Genomic DNA, 17358 nt, shown 5'->3' on the forward strand with positions numbered 1-17358 from the left:
ATAAATACCTGTAGTTAAATACTACTAAGCAAACAACCCTGCCATCTCAAGACAATTGATTAAAACTACTGGATATCCCAAGCAGCTGCATTTTTAAACTATGTGGAACAATCCAAATTCAACTTTGGGTTACAGGTTTGTGCAGAGGACTGTTAATTCCTGACAGCTTGTGTGCTATTACAGAATTGGAACAAGACAGCATTATTCATCTCAAGCTCTTCAGAAGAGATGAGAAGTCTCATTTTAAAATGGCACAGAAGAGTGAGGTGGTGAAGTTCCCACTGGCTCCAAGGCAGGGTTCACCCCCGGATCAAAAGATCCGATTCAAATGTGAAGAAGGAGGTGGACGATCAATAACGCAGCCAATGAGAGTAACTTTTACACCCTCAGGAAAACCCATCAAGGAAACCACAGCTGTATTTTCCCCACATCATTCTGCAGTATGTAGTATGCACAACAAGGCTCTTTCTCTTCTCATCTCTACAGACAACCACACCAGCTTTTCCAGACTTCGGCATCCTTTAAGGATGCTGCAGTGCAGCGCCAAACAAGCTTCAATCCCTGTCCACTTGAGTTAGACATAAGTGTCACCTAACAGGACACCTCTTTTGCCATCATGTCAGGAATTGTCTAAGCTGATGCACACCAAAACCCATTTCCATTTTTGGTTTTAAACCACAGCTGGTAAGAAGAAAATAGTTGAACCTACAGCCACTAGAAGTATATGGCACATCCCACAAGGGCTATGGCACATCCCACAATATCTAATATTCTGTACAAAGAGTACACTCTGCTCCAGGAACAAGGAAATTAAAATGCTGTGTTCACATAGGCTTTGAAAATATCTCTTGTTATGTCAGGGAAATTAATATCTTGCTCTTCTTTGGGTAACTAAGCCTAACAGGACGAGGTTACCATTACACACAGGAGAAAAGCCAAACTCATACTCACCTTTAGCTATGGACATAAAAGAGCATCTTTGACGCTATTAATTATTTAATCTAACATTACTATCACCATCTGTTTGGGGACCTGCTTGCACCCACCAAACAGCAGCCCACTGTCCCTGATCTAGCTGTGCCATCATGTTCATGGCAAGCTTCTGAAAAACAAAAGGAGGGACAGGCCAATTAAAGTTCATGCTGAGAACTATGAGGGATCAGGAGAAGTGCCAAACCCACTTTGGAGATGCTACCCAGCTACAAGTTTAATTAGCCCTCTCCAGAACAGACCACTGATCTGCAAAGAAATTGTTTTATATACTGCTGTTTGGGTGATGACACCATGCCTGCACCACAGCCTTTGTGTGTAAAACTTCACTGTTCTTAAACTCCTTGTCAAAGTGCCCAAAGGACAGCAGACAAATGATTGCACTGAACCAGAGGAGGGAAAGTTGTCCCATACTCATCATGACCCAGATCAAAAACTGGACAGGGGATGCAACTCTCGGGATGAGCAGCACATGGCCAGTGACCCCTTGCAAAGCGGGTAGCTGAGCACTCCCACAGAAAAGGCACCACACATGGATAATTTGTCTTTCAAAACTGGCATTTATAAGCTTTTCTTTCTCAAGAAGCCTAGTGTCCAGTGACACCAGTTCATGCTCAGCTGATGGGGACAAGCCCTCACTAGTAACATAGCAGCATGCTGAAAAACAGTTTCCAAACAAAAGCCAGGGGCTGCAGCCTAACAGCCATGAGCAGTGCTTTAGGGAATTCGGCCTTTAAATTAGTTATAGTCAAGCCAAAGCCTGCCTGTCTGTGCACAGAAGACACAGGGAGGCTGATTAAGTACTCTTCTGTTGTGACTAGAGTAGTGGCATCCTGGGGCTTCCTATTTATTCTCCTCCAATGACTCCAGGACAAAACTGGTCAGTTACAAGTCCGGCGCTGTTTCTGTAACTGCTGTAATGGCAGGCGCCACTTGCAATCCAAAACTCAAGCTGTGCATTTCCAATCATGCATCATCCCCATAATCCAGATCCCACTGCAGTGTATTACAGCACCAATTGAGATGTAATTGCAATGAGCCACTTAAAGCATTCTTCTGATTAAAAAAACCACAACAACAAACCACTCCTCTGTCCCCATTTTTGCTTAGGCAGAACAACATCACCAATTGTTTGTTTTGCACCACGTATTCTTAGAATCGATCAGATCCAATCTATCTTTCAACTGCTTACCAGTGATTTCTTAACTGTGCTATCCTTGTGCTTTCCAGCACAGTTTGAAAAATGTTTTAAAGGGTTTGGGGGGGAGAACAATAAGTTAACTAAAATAAAGGCTTTGCCCTCCCCACCACCACCTTTTTATAAACAACCAATCTCTCCCAGTCGCAGCTCTTCTGAGACATTTAGGAGATGCAAGCAAAATGCCATCTGTTGGCAGTGAGGTGGGACCAAGGCTTTATCGTTGAAATACTGACTTTAGAAAACTCAAGCAGGCAGATTTAATTGAGTGACAAAACTGAGTTCACTTAAATCACTGCATATTCCAGGTCCAGTGCTGCACTTCCTTTCACATAAGACAGACATATTTCTGTTTGATCTGCCATTAACTCATCACTTCCCTTTTAAGAAAACAATAAGATGACCTGGCATTTTCCTCCTACCAAACCTGCTGCCCCTTCATTGGTTTAAAAATTCCAGCACAGGGCTTTGCTCACCTTCCCAAGGAGGCGTGAAGCAAAGGAGAAAAAAATAACCTCTAAGCAGAACTCGGGCACTGGAAGGTTTTTTGTCTTGTTTCAGTGTCTTCTGCACATACCATATCATATGCCCCTGCTGTGAGTTCCAGTCTGCAGGCCACTGACTGCCTGTGGCAGGAGACAGCCATCCCACAGCCCCCCACCAGTGGAGCTGCTCTACAGACCATGATAATGTCAGTCTGGGGCTGACAGGAGAGGAATAATTGCGTGTGTACTCCCCACCTACACCTGCTACCCAAAAGAACTGCTGTGCATCTGCTGAGTGGCTGCTGCCTTCACACAGCATCAACAGAAAACAAGAAATACAGAATTTGAGAGCAGCTTTCAAAAGTCCCACCCTCAGGAAGAGCGTCACTCAACATCCTACAAGGTGATCTGATGCCAGACACATGCAGCCACCAGTCCACTACAGCTTGCTGTAGGTATTCTATATGAGATAACCTACCTGTTCCATGCCAGACAACCCACCTGTGCCAAGGTTTTTATTTTGAAGTCTAAGAAACCCAGTTCTGCTCAAGACTTACCATTGTTACCTAAAAAGACTACATACTTGCAGCAAAATCACAGAATCAAGTCTAAAAATCAGCAAACTTTATACTCCACTTGGCTCTTCCAGCCTTGCTCCCGTGAGAAGCGATTCCAGGCGTGGGCGCATCCATCGGCACAGCAGGCAAAGGCAGATGGCCATACACCAGCAAGGCTGCCTTCTGCAACTTACCAAACAAATTCAGTATCCACTTGCACAGCAGTCTTTCACAGACATGCAGTCACCACACAAGCCAAAACCCTTTCTACTCAAATCCTTCTCAATTTTATATGGAGTAATTTTATCATGCAAGAAAAGGGGAAAAAAAGGAAAGAAAAAACCTAAACAAAACAAAAGAGACTCCTCCTAAAATTCAGATTGCATCACCAAGCTCCAGGCACCCTATCATTCTGGGATTTATTCTCTGAAGATACCACTCCATCAGTTAATTTTCTCTTTTCCACCACACTAAGTAGCCTTCACTCCTCTCCACTGTCTCCCATATGGTTAACATGAATGTGGCAATTAATATGCAATTAATAAACTGGTGTGATCAACTGCTTTTGTTCACAGCAGCAGCTGGTCTGCATGTTAGAGCGTAATTAGACAAATTAAGACATATCCCTTTTGTTTGTAATGAACTGACAGCATCGCTCATGCTCAAATGTCACTAAACCTACAGGCATTTGGGGATTACTTTAAACACATCCTTTCTGATTAACACTACAAGGTATCAATAAGCCAGACTTAGATGCTGCCAGCTGCAATGCCAGCAAAGCACAAGGTTGCTTTACCTCCAAGAGGTTTGCAGAAGCCAACACAGAGTTACAGAGAGAAGTGATGGATTGCAGGGAATGAGTGTGCTTTTGCTCTGGGTAGAGGACAAAAGCAGAGTGGATCTGTAACTGTGTCCAAGCAAAAGTTTGAAAACCTTGAGGCCCAAGCAGTGTGCATATTTTTCAATGTTTTGTCATCAGATTAGGGCAGGGAAACAAGAGAGGGATAAAAATCTGTCGTGATCTATCAGATTTAGTACCATTTCCTTTAAAAGGCATTTGTGTGCCCTGTGTAGGAGGCACACAGAGAAGAAGTGGTTTCAGGAACAGTTCCAAGCTCTTTAGGAGTTGAGAGATGAAGTAAAACCCCCACAGTCTGGCCAGGAAGGAGGCAGGAACCACAGCACCAACTCCAAGCATCAGCAAACCTACACAACTGAGCTTGCCCAACAGGCAAAAGTGCTGGGGTGGATGGGAGCAATGCTCTCACAAATCCAGTTCTCAGGAGCTGCTCTCCAGAAGCCAGACTCCTTTGCCTGCATAGTGGCCCCCAGTGAGAGCCCATGTACCCTGTGGAGGCTGTACACCCTTTCCTGGTTGTCCTCACTGGCAGTGCACTGCAGTCCACATTGCTCCTACTGAGAACATAGAGGTCATCATACCCACCATACCAATGGCAATATCCTGTTTAAATCATTGCATGACCACCTGCTCTGCAGAAGCAGCACTGCAGGTTACATACATTTACATAGGGGCAGCACATGTCATTCACAAAGCACCAAACAAGATACTTGATAAATCAAGCATGTGCAAGGCAACACACCATCACACCTTTCCAAGGGGTCATTACTAAAGCTTCTGGCTTTCCAATTGTGTGAGAAAAACACATGGGAAAGGACACCGTGTGAGGAGCAGCTGGCACAGGAAAAATAAAGGAGTGGCAAGCAAGCCTTTGAAGATGTTCACATTTAGTAACAGCTAACAAGAAAAGACAAGCCACCAGGAAGATTTCTGCTGCAGGAGCGGTGCAAATGTGCCAAACTCCACAGAAGCTCTCTACCACCCTACCTCTACCGTTCACATGCAGACATACAACCTGACTCAAGAGACAGGTGAAAGTCACCAACCTGCAAAGATCTGGAACACAGGCTCTAGAAGGAGTGATATGAGTAACTACCTTGTTAATAGGAGAATTTGCTTCTGTACTCCACCAGCACAATAAAAAGCACTGCAGCTATAAATCCTGGTTAGCTTTTATCACTTCATCTCAAAGTGTTGGCCTGAGGAAGGGTGGAACACAGTAAGAAACATGGCATAGTAAAATGGATTTTGATAATGCTACCATAACCCTTTTCTGATGGCTAGTGTAACTCCATTAGCCAGACTGATAAAGGCATCCCTTAAAGCACTTGTACCTTCCTGGGGAGTTTCACATTCTGCTCACCATGTTTCAGCCTTCGTATGATCTGAGTCTGATTTTCTTGTAACACTCAAAACCATTTCTTGAATTCACTGCACTAGCTAAAGAACTCAGTAAGATCAGCAAACACACTGTACCCACCATCCATAAGCTCCAGGTTTAAGCACTGACAAGCCTATTCAGTCTACTATTAACCATCATCTTCAACCACAGGCTATCTAATCTCACCTGTTTCACTCATGGATTTGTACTTACATTGCTCCACTTGCTTAATTACAGCAGATGCCCCCTGCTTTAATTGCCAAAAACACTGCAAAAAGAGTGCAGATGTCTCTGAACTCTGTTTTTTCAGACTCTTCCAGATGCACTTGAGTGATGTTAATGAGTGCTGTACCAAAATCTCCCTTCCTCTTCCTTGTGCTTCTGAGTGCCACATGTGCCTTCTCATCTGCTTCCACGCAGAAAAGAATGCATAAAACATCCACCACCAGCACCTCCTTGCAACTGCAAGCACAACTTCACATCTAGCAGTGGGCAGGCAGGCTAGCAAAGCATTTTCTTTCAGCAAGGCAACACAGCAAGGCCTTCATACTCATGTCACTGACTCACTCACTGTTTTACAACATCCCAACATAAAGCTCTCTTCACACCACGTATTTCATGTTCTCCTTCATCCACAGTTTTCTCGCATCTGATTCTCAAAAGGATTACAAACTGTATGACAATGACATAGGAGACCAAGAGCTGGATGTTCATAGCCCAGCCAGAAAATGAGAGCTGAAGGGGCTTTTCTATACAGCACACGCAGGGAACATGCAGCAAAATGAGTCAAAAGACGTGTACTGAAATGCACATCAGGAGAGTTGTTATTTATCCAAGACCTCAAGTAATGTTGTACAAATTGAAGCACTCCTTTCCTTCACAAGGTTTCAGTGGCTTGTTTTGGCCAAATGAACAAAACATCTATGAAAACTCAAGCATAAGATAAATCCTAGCTAAGACCACGAAAAGAAAAAGGAATAAACCCTTTCCTTTTTAGGCATATAATAAAAACAACATTGATGTCACTTTCTCTTTAACAAACAGATCGGTTCCCAACTTACCTGATACAATCTGATCTGTCAGCTCTTACGACAGGAGCTGAATGCAGCAGATAAAACTGGGAAGAGAATGGCCAGTCACTTGCATGAGGCTCTTTAAGTAGCCATCCCAGCCGTTCACTGCAATAGACTGAGCCCTTCTGTCACTTAGGGCACCAAAGGCCACAAAGGCTTCCTCAGTGCTCCCCACACAGCCCACAATTTGCTGAGATGGAAAGCAATTCAGTCTTTGTTTCACACTGCTAAAGGAGAAGGCAAAGGATGAATCCTTCCAAAACACAAGGATTTTTTAATTATTTTTTTTTCTAATACAACACCCTGTAATTGAGAAATTCAAACCCCATCACTGTTGGAAGAGAATACTGAGGAGGGAAAGACAGAGCAAACAGTGGATAATGAAATACCCAAACTGGTTCAGGACATCCCATTCATTCATAAATAGATTGAGTCATTGTTATTTCAAATGTTATGTATTTTTTCACAAAACACACACCACAGGTAAGGCAGAGCTGCTGTCCTTGGAGCAACGAATTAAAAAGAAGAAAACATTCTTTCATGAGCTAGCAGGCAACAAAATGCTGAGAAAAAAGCCCAGTAACTGAAGCTGCTGTTCAACGAGTGTTAAGAGTAATCTGATCCTGCCATTGGCTCACTTCCACATCTGTGAAAGAAAGGAAAGAATCCTCCAAAACCCTTCCCAAAACTTTATCATCACAGAAAGCCAGCAGATGCCACAATTTAGCTCGGTTAGCAACAGCATACATCATCTTTGAACTCTGCAAATCTGGTGAAATCTGAGTCAGCAACGGGAATCACAAGAGGCAGGCGATGCTCTAACAAGGAGCAGGTGACGGCCTCCCAGGGGTAGCAGTCACTGCCAACAGCCTCCAATTCAGCACACATTTAAACCTAACCAAGCCAAGTCCTCAGCCTAGCTTTGCTACAGGAAAATCAACTGCCAAACACTCAGCACCACTGAGTATCTGGTTTTTGTCTGCAGTCATGAATGAACACGTGATGGTCCCTCCACCACTGTAACACCACGTTTCTGGCAGGCAGGCTGTTAAAGGATGTATTGCTGCACTGACTAATTTCAATCCTATGCCGCCTATTTAAAGTCAATCTGGTAGCAAAGAAAGGCAGAGGAACAGCATCATGGATGCTGAAACAAAGCTGAGCTGGTCATGCAGAACTTCCACTTCACAGAATCACTGATTTCCCAGTTTGATCAGGACAAAATATCCAAACCCCAACATAGTGATTTGATTGCCACAGCTACTACATCACACCACTACTGAGTATTTTGCAGAAGAGATGCTGTAAAGTGAGCAGGATTGCCAGGGATTACTGGAAGGATGCTTCCTCCAAGCCTATGAGAAAGTTCAATAATTTGACTGTATTATGTTTTCAAACAACCCTAAAACTACCAGGGGCATTTTCTGTGGAATACATAAGCACTGTGAAACCTCTTGAAGCCCAGTTCTCATGACACTTGATAAGGACCCCAAAGGGAGGCCTTTATCAACTGAGATAAAGCTCAGCCAATAATCTCCTGCTGTGCTCTGCAGTTATCACTTGACCAGGTCTCAGAAAGCACTTCCACTCCTGAACACTTTTGTTCCTTAAAATAAACATTAACAGAGTTTAAAAGCAATGCAGCTTCCCTGCCCCAAAGCTCTGTCCCACAAATAAGGCTTTTAACTGATGCCTTAATCTTCTCCTTCTGCTGACTGAGAATGAGTAAGATGAAAAGGCAGACAACAAGGCAGAGCTGAAGTTCCACATGTACACCCTTCTACCATAGGGGACGCTGTCACTGAAGCACAAATAGTTACCCTGGGAAAAGTCAGGGCAGAAAGCAGGTTAACTGATTTGCTGTCCTCGGTTTCAAAGATTCAACATTAAATATTGAAACTCCCGTGGTTTGTAATTTAAAAACCAAAACCACAAATAACATGCATGAGGTCATACCAGGCATCAGTGGAACTCAACATAAAGGAAGCAAGAGTAAGCTTGGTCTGAAGCATGCAGAAGTTCGTTAGGGTCTACAAAGGACATTAAAACGCATCAAACAATTGAATTGTTTATATGTCAACAACAAGCTGGTTAGAAATAAAAATGACATACACAGCTTTTAAAACACTAAATAGAATCAAATAGAAATTTTCTCCCTTCATTAGGAATATGTTGAAGCAACGAAAAACTAAGGCACTTGCATAGGGTGCTACAGGAATCACATCACACCACTGAGATAGGCAAAAGTTTCCCAGGTTCTTCTTTGCATACCTATTTAAATAATTTCCATTCAGAGATCATTAAGTTCCCTTCCAAGTAGACAGTGCCTTAAAGTGACTCAGCTAGTGAAATGCAAAAAAAAAACCCAACAAAAATCCCTGTGTTTCAGTTTCCAAACTTTGTACATGAAAATAAGATTTAAGTTCATCAGCAAATACTTACTTCTCCCTTTCTAATACTGTAGTAAGGGAATTATTTCCTCTGTCTCTACTCATCTTCTGCAAAGTTTTAATTTCAATGCAGGTACATTTCAGAAAGGAGGAAATGGACACCTTTCCCTACAGACAGCACAAAGAGAAACAGGAAGCAGGCAGCAGGGAGGAAGCAGGTTCAAATGGATGCTCCTGATGTCCTGAGCTTGGCACTCAGAGCAACACCTTCAAACCAGCTCTGAAAGTCAATGTCATGACTTCATAGGAATGAACTAATTTGTCACCCATCAAGACAGACAAAATCATACCCCCCAGACCGGCTGGGGCACGGAGGGGCCATGTCCTTCTCACCAAAAGCATCTCTGGAATAATTTTCTGGCACTTATCCTCTTCAGCGTTTCCCCAGGAGCTACAGTACAGAAACTAGATTGGACGTGGCACTTGAAATCATGATTTAGTAGTCATGAGGTGTTGGGTGACAGGTTGGACTTGATGATCTTTGAGGTCTTTTCCAACCCCATTGATTCTATGATTCTATGTAACTTTACATGAAGGAAGCATTTTCATTTTCCCTTCTGAACGAACTGGAATTCACTACGTGCTCTAAAATACAAGAACTCAGCAGATGAGCTGCATTGTTCTTCCCCCCCCCCCCCCCCCCCCCCCCCCCCGTTTTAAGATACTGCTTCCTCTCTAAGAAGGCCTGAAACACCCATGTGATAAATCACATTCTGACTTGAGGGGACATCAAATGAAGCTTGCTTAGAACTAGATAGAGAATACAGAGAACAGACATACAGGTGGTTCCACCAACCGGTGTTCACATGGTGTGGCTAGATGATTGGTTTTTTCAATTGCTGATAACTACCCATTGTCAGATGATCAGCATGAGACTAATAAGGAAAGGAAAAATCAATACAGTTGCAAATATATTCATGTACTACTATTCTTTTTTTTTTAAAGGCCTGGTGCAAGATAACCAGCCAACTGGCTTTTGCATTAAAAGCTTTCTTTGTCTTGTGAGATTTCTCCCCCATCACGCTTAAATACACTTCTCTCAGAAGCCATTCCACAAACAGCTGGGAGCCTTTGCTTAGGTAGGGGGGGGGGGGGGGGGCGAAAGGGGGAAAGGAGGAAAGGAGGAAAGGGGGAAAGGAGGAAAGGAGGAAAGGAGGAAAGGAGGAAAGGAGGAAAGGAGGAAAGGAGGAAAGGAGGAAAGGAGGAAAGGAGGAAAGGAGGAAAGGAGGAAAGGAGGAAAGGAGGAAAGGAGGAAAGAAAGGAGGAAAGGAGGAAAGGAGGAAAGGAGGAAAGGAGGAAAGGAGGAAAGGAGGAAAGGAGGAAAGGAGGAAAGGAGGAGGAAAGGCAAGCAATAAGGCTAAAAACAAAACAGCTGAACATTACCTCTGTCTGTCCTATTCTCTCCCCTATTTCCCATCTGTATTTCCCAGTGAAACTTGAAACTACACAGACTTAAAAAAGGAGAATCATCACAATTCAGGAATTCTTTCTTCTCACATTCAAAGGGAAAATAACCTTCAACCTAAGGTTTCTCAAAAGTAGATTTTTAATTTTTTTAAAAATAAGCACTTGTCAAATGCATTAAGCATCTCTGAGTCTGTTAGATCCTTTTCTTGTTTTTTCTGGCCTTTACATCCACTGATTCTTTCTACTGCTTTCAATTAGAGCGCCACATCAACAGCTCCACTCATCTAAACCAATCATTTTGTTGAAAAGGAGCATTATTGAACGAAAAGCAAATGCTCAAGGCCTCTCAAACATGAACATATCACATACACAGCGTCATCCTGTATCAACTATGCAGTCCCACCAGATCCAGTATTTACTTTGTCCTCCAAATAAGTAGGAGAAATAAGAGTACTTTCCTTGTTTATATGTCTGTTTTACTTATTTCCTCAGTAATGACGACACACTGCTAAATGACCAAAACAACTAACAAAGAAAGAACTGATCTTTCTTACTTGGCCAGAAGGAGTTGTCATCTTTGTTCAGTAACTTTTTCTTGAGGCGCCCGGGCAGCTTGGTGTGAGTGTTTCCCATTTTGTTGGAATACAGCGGGATAAGTTCCTCCTCATCATCGTTGCAGCTGGGCTGCCACTTGCTCCTGCCGAGGCACCCGACCATCGGCTCTGAGGGCAGGCAGTGCACATAGGCAATCATTGTGAGATGCTGCTCTCCAAGATGTGTCTGCTGTCCCCAATGGCTAGTTGGGAGCAGAAGGGAGTGGCCTGCTCATAACCCTTGAACGGACGCATTCAAAAGGCTGCAAAGGAAAGTATTTTCTCCTCCTCTGCACTTAGACAAGCTAAGCTATTCCATTATGCTAGGAACCGTTTTGAATAGGATTCTGTTAGCCCGTAAAAAAATATAAGGAAAGCCAAAAAAGGAACCACCTGGTTAAGCAGCTCCGTCCAGCTGCTGGATTCCCTGCCCGGCCGCCAGCCCCCAGCTCTCAGCCACCAGCAAGAAAATACAAGCTGCAGAGAGCAGGGAAACCCAGTCACCTGCCACAGATTTCAGACTTCTCACTTCCTGCTTCCACTCCAGTCTGCTGCTTGTCTTAAGCCTTATCCCTGATTACTCACCATCCCCTGAACAACAGGTACTCTGGCTATACACAGATGGCCATATCCAAGCAGCTTATTTAAAGCTAACATACAGTAATCACTGTGACACTGACGGGTAAAGAACTGCAGCGTGGCAGTTCTGCCACGAACAGGAACATTTACCTTACTCTAGAAAATACAAGTAAGAAAAATACGCAGAATAAAGGGAAAAAGAGAGAGAGAGAGCAAAGTGTTGTGATTTCAGTATGTGGGTTTTAATAAGGAAACTCCCTCTCAAAGCCAGAATCACAGGAAGGCATCTTCCAGGTTAGACTACAACTGGACTGATGCTGAATGCAAAGGGCAAGCAGCTACCGCTTCACACTCCGTACTGTATAAATACATAAATCCTCACAATGCCTCTAGAACGTAGATATTAGTCCTATTTAAAGATGAAGACATAGTCCAAAAGAGATTTAGTAACCTGCCCACAAAGTGGTAAAGCCAGGATTAGAGTTGAGGTATTCTCAGTTCTTTAGCCTCATCCACATGCCATTAGGCTGTGGCACCTCTCCACTCCCAAATAATGCACTGCTAGGCAAGTTTCCACACTGGTAACCACATCAACTCTAATCTTGCATCCCCCATACTGTTTTTCTCTGGGATCCAGGAAGCCAGCCCTTCCTGGGCTTCTGAATTGGCTGCAACAGCACAGCCAGATAGGGACTGCAAGGAAAACAGCACATAGTGAGACATACGCCCTGCATACACTGCTGTCTTAAGCAACTTTAAGTCTGCTTTTATATTGTTCAAAAGATTACAAGCAATTTAACGCTCTCACACTTGCTTTTAAAAATTGGAGGATATAAAAATCCTAAGCAAAGTACAACAAAGATCAAATCTTACTCTGTTTCCTTAACTTCTCTTTTTAAACTCTTTAGTCACAACCCATAGCTTTCATGAAAGTGGCTGCTCTCTACATAGGAGCTGAATAGTGTCAGGGAAGTATTTACACAAATTAGAAAAGGTTTTATTTGCTGTTTGGTTGATATCCACCATAAACTTTTGTACTGAAAAAATAATAATAACCCCCCCGTTGTTTTAATAGGGGAAAAAACCCCAAACAAAAACACCCCCAAAACCCCAACAACAAACCCAAATAAACAAACCCTACAATAACAAAAATTCAGATCAGATGTGCACCTCTCTTTCTCCCTGACACACATACCCATCTCCTGCTGCCTGCATTGGCAGCAGCAGCCTGAGAGCTGGGTGTACACACCAGCTGCCCGCAGTCACTGCACCAGTGTGGCATCTGCACTCAAACACGCCAAACAGAAAGCGCCAGCCAGCATAAACTGCAACACTGACTCAGCTGCCCTGGCAAACAAAAAAATTACCAAGCAACTGGCTTGCTTGGTATTTGGGGGTTTTGCTTAACATGCTGTTACACTGCACAGCAACCTGAGCAAGTAATTACAACTGCATGACGTTTTATCCACACCTCACAGTCACATCTCGTCAGATTTGCGAACAGATGAACACAGGCTGTACAATGAACCATCAGGTGACTTTAAAAAAAGATGAAACAAGCACTGTCCACAATTTTACCTCTCTTGACAACAGTCTTAAATATCTGCAAAAACATGAATGAAACGGGGAGAATGTGCCAGCAGCACGGGCGATAGCTGTTGGCACCACCAGCTCCTCTGTGCGTAGAGCAGAAACTCTTGGGCATAAACTGAATGCTGGCAGCCAGTGTCTGAGGCAAATACAAACTTCCAAAGCCAAATACATTTACTCATCAGGCTATGAGAAAGACAAGCTGTGGTTAGCACCAGCCCAGTTCAACTCACTCATCAGCCACACCGATATTCTTGCATCCACCAGAATAAATGAACGTCTAGACAGTCCTCCTGGGTGGGATGAATCCCTGAGAGTGCTGTTAGTGAACCAGCTCATAAGGAGGCCCCGTTAACGCCTCCCTAATGGGACAGTATCTCTGTAACCCACTTGTCTAGCCACTGTGCCTGCTGTCTCAAGCTTTCAATTCCCTGTGATTATCAGGATCTTATGAAGAGTCACTCTTGTGATGCACAAAACTTCTAAGCAACAACAGACTAAAAGAGTGCGCTAAGGTTTGTACTTACTGTTCCTGCAGACAGGAGTGATATCTTTTGTTAGACAAGAAGACAGCTGTATTTCTGTTATGCTTTTTAACAACTCAAAATGATCTTACCAAATTATATTTCAAAAGGGTATCAGTTGTTTGCATGCAGTCTTTGTATTTCTACACAATCATGTCACTTGACATAAAAGTTAATGGTAGATCTACACATCAAACCCCTATATATTGGGTAACACACACTGCAAACACAGAAGCAAGACAGTAAGGGTCACAGGCAAAATTCAGTGTTCAGCAGACTCAGATGTTCCCAAACACTTAACAAGAGGACAGGATAACACATTGGCATAGAGTCCACATGACAGTTACCATGTACTTCTCTGGGCTACAGACACACTGAATCAGCCATGTTTCCAATGTGTGCTCACAAAGCAAGGCTGATGCCTAATAATGGGATCTGTGCTGAAATCCAGTTTAACAGATGTATTTACCATATGGCAGGCATTAATGTCCCCACAAACTTTTTACCTGAAGAATCTTTTTTTTCACTGAAGAGTGGAAGATCCTGGTAATATACACAATAAAAGATTTGGTGATGGCTATGATCTCTCCTACTAGCAAATGCAAAACCATGAACAGTTAGGAAGAGGATATACCATCTGACACAAGAAAGACATTATATACAGTGCCTCTTCTAGTTTTCTCCCCCAAAAAATCCTGTAAATCATTATTTTATGCTGTGCCTATATGGAGCAATAATTTCTAAGTCTGACCAAGTCAAAATGTCACCCAAAATTTTATGATAAAATTTCTGATTAATTTATTCTATTGAAGCTATAGTGCTGTTCTATTTTTTCAAATCCCAAAAGTGAGGCTGTGCATTTTTCTCAGCCTTGGGCCATCATTTATATAAAGATTCCCCCAAAAATATCATTTTATTTCCTTCATTCATCTTTTTCACCCCTTTTAAAAACTGAAGTATTTGTAATGTAAGTATGAATGTTCTAAGTAGACTATGAAACATGCATATTCCTTCTTCATTAGCATTGAATTTTTGCTAAACCACATCTTTAAAGTCAAGTTCTATTAGGGAGACCTTGAGTTATTAGGGAAAATAATTGATTACATTATACTGGAAACAGTGTAACATCTCAATAGAATAGAACAGAATAGAATAGACCAGGTTGGAAGAGACCTTCAAGATCATCGCGTCCAACCCATCAACCAATCCAACCCACCTAAACAACTAAACCATGGCACCAAGCACCCCATCAAGTCTCCTCCTGAACACCTCCAAGGATGGTGACTCCACCACCTCCCCAGGCAGCCCATTCCAATGGGCAATCACTCTCTCTGTATAGAACTTCTTCCTAACATCCAACCTAAACCTCCCCTGGCACAGCCTGAGACTGTGTCCTCTTGTTCTGGTGCTGGTTGCCTGGGAGAAGAGACCAACATCTGCCTGTCTACAACCTCCCTTCAGGTAGTTGTAGAGAGCAATAAGGTCAACCCTGAGTCTCGTCCTCTCTAGATGATGATGAGATGAGACTGTTGAGAGTTTGACAGATTTCCAAAACTGTGACTAACTCAGGGATTACACAAAACAAAATTTAACACCAGCAACCAAAGAAAATATTAGCCCTTTTTATTAGACAAGAATGTATGCTCCTTAGTTCTGAGAACAGCAATCACAGTGATGACTTACTACACACAGGAGTCTGAAAAGCACATATATATGATATATCCAACAGGTACTCTAGGATTTGGATTTGTGATTTGGAATCAGACAGTACACTCATGTCACGTCATGTCGGTCTCTATCTGTGGCTTTGTAAGATGTCCAAGGACAAACAGTGGATGAAATGACTAGCAGGCCCCAGCAATGCAAGGAAAGTCCCTCTTCCTCTGTACAGGCCTGTGTTTCAGATGTGAAAACTGTCCTGGAAGATCAAATGAATCCTATTCCCCACCTGTATGGTCCTGTGTTTCAGCCACGAGGAGCAGGTCCTTCCCTATCCAAGGGAAAGAATCTGGGAGGTACATACCATGGCATACCCTGTGGTTTTACTTACATGACCATAGGGAGGTCATGAGGAAGCAGGATGGAAAACCCACTTGAGTCCTGGCTGCACAAGTACACAAATTACAAGGAAATTCTTCCCAGAAGAATGCTGCCACAGTTTGTGGTGAAAAGTCTTCCAAAAAGAGCAGAAGAACTAATGCGGCTTCTGATCCTCATGAAGAGATGCCCAAACCATCTTCACAAGATGCAAGTGATCCCAGTCAGAACTAGAGGGGCCCTGCCTCCAATCAGATAGAACCAATGGCTTGCTAAATTGAACCCACAAGAGTATAAAACTTCAGTAGATGCCATCAAACTACAAGGTGTGGAAATCATATGTGGTTTTGGTGGGATAGGGGAATCCCAACACCTGAATGTTTTGGAAGGAGAGCACCAGAATGCAAGCCACAGTTTGCTTGCACTTGGAGGGGTGAAAGGAGTCACTGGAATTGATTGACCCCAGAGTGGAAATGTTACAGCCCCATCATTTGGACTGGTCATGGACTGATCCAAACTGTACTGGAACAGGGTGGAGCTCCAGAGCATATGCAGTGAGTAAGTCTTCTGTGTACTGCAAAGTAATCTCAGTTTGAGTAAGAATGGATAGTGAATGATGTGTGTTGTTTAATGTTAACTGTTGCTGGGCATGACACAGATGGTATAGAATAAGGGGTGGAGAATGTCATGGGTTGAGTGGGATCTGCTGCTGATACTCAATACCATGCTGTTGTCATGCCAGCCTCAAAATGAAAGTGCTTGCTGGAGCAAGGTATGATGGGGCTTGTAGTTCAGAGTGTAACATGGGAGGCTTCCCATTCCAGTTGCTGTTTCCTGGTTTGGGTTGTTGGTCTTTTCCACTGAGCTGGCTGCAGGTGCAGGTGTAGGGGCATCTGCTGCTGCTTCTGCATTTTGCTGTGCCTTTCTGGAAATAGGGTAAGGTAACTGTGCGTTGTATGATCTCATTTCCAGTAAAACTCTATCTTGTTACCTCAACCCAGGATTTTTGTGTTGCTTTCCCTCTCATCTGTGTGGGAGAAATGGGGGGATGGGGATGGGAGGGGGGAGAGCGGGCTGCATTAACCCAGCACACACAATCTTAACACCTACTCTGCTATGAAGATAATCTTCATAAATTTGCTACGCAAGAAATTGTATGAAATGCCTTTATGTACAATTTGCAGATTCTCTGGATAAAGGGAAAGCAGCAATATGCACAATGTAGGGATATAATGGCACTTCTACAAACACCATGCTCAACAAAACCCCTCAAAGTAATTTCAAATGCAAGCCCAACAACCACAATGGAAACTGAAGAGAGCTTGCAGAAATCCAAAAGGATAAACTTTGCCCTAATTAGACAATGAGTCTATTTTTAGCAGCGATGGGTTGACGTATTCTGTGCTTTTGGGCTGATCAGGTGGAGCTTTTAAACTGTATTTTAACAACTATTTTTAAAACAAACAACAAGAACAACAATTGTACGTTAATCTTGTTTCATCTGAGCCACAGAGCATTAACTAACCCTTAAAATAATACTCTTGGAGAGGAAATATCCTCCCTTTACAGCTGGACAACTTGCATGAGCGAGGACATGCCTGTCACAGAGGAGCACCACAACATCCTGGGCAGCCT

At 43.1% G+C, this 17358-nt stretch overlaps 1 protein-coding gene across 8 annotated transcripts in view; it reads right to left on the minus strand.

Annotated features, from left to right (window-relative positions):
* NHSL1 (NHS like 1) overlaps positions 1-17358 on the minus strand; it is a 198760-nt gene that overhangs the window by 70639 nt on the left and 110763 nt on the right. Inside the window, exon 1 of one of the 8 annotated variants that reach the window (XM_054162649.1) lies at positions 10955-11434. The exons of the other annotated variants lie outside the window; for them this stretch is intronic. Coding sequence (XP_054018624.1) covers positions 10955-11153 — 199 coding nt within the window. The 5' untranslated portion in view covers positions 11154-11434. Of the gene's footprint in view, positions 1-10954; positions 11435-17358 lie in introns of those variants that run through there. 8 annotated transcript variants of the gene reach the window in all.

The sequence above is a fragment of the Dryobates pubescens genome, chromosome 6 (assembly GCF_014839835.1).
Source record: "Dryobates pubescens isolate bDryPub1 chromosome 6, bDryPub1.pri, whole genome shotgun sequence".
Lineage (NCBI taxonomy): Eukaryota > Metazoa > Chordata > Aves > Piciformes > Picidae > Dryobates > Dryobates pubescens.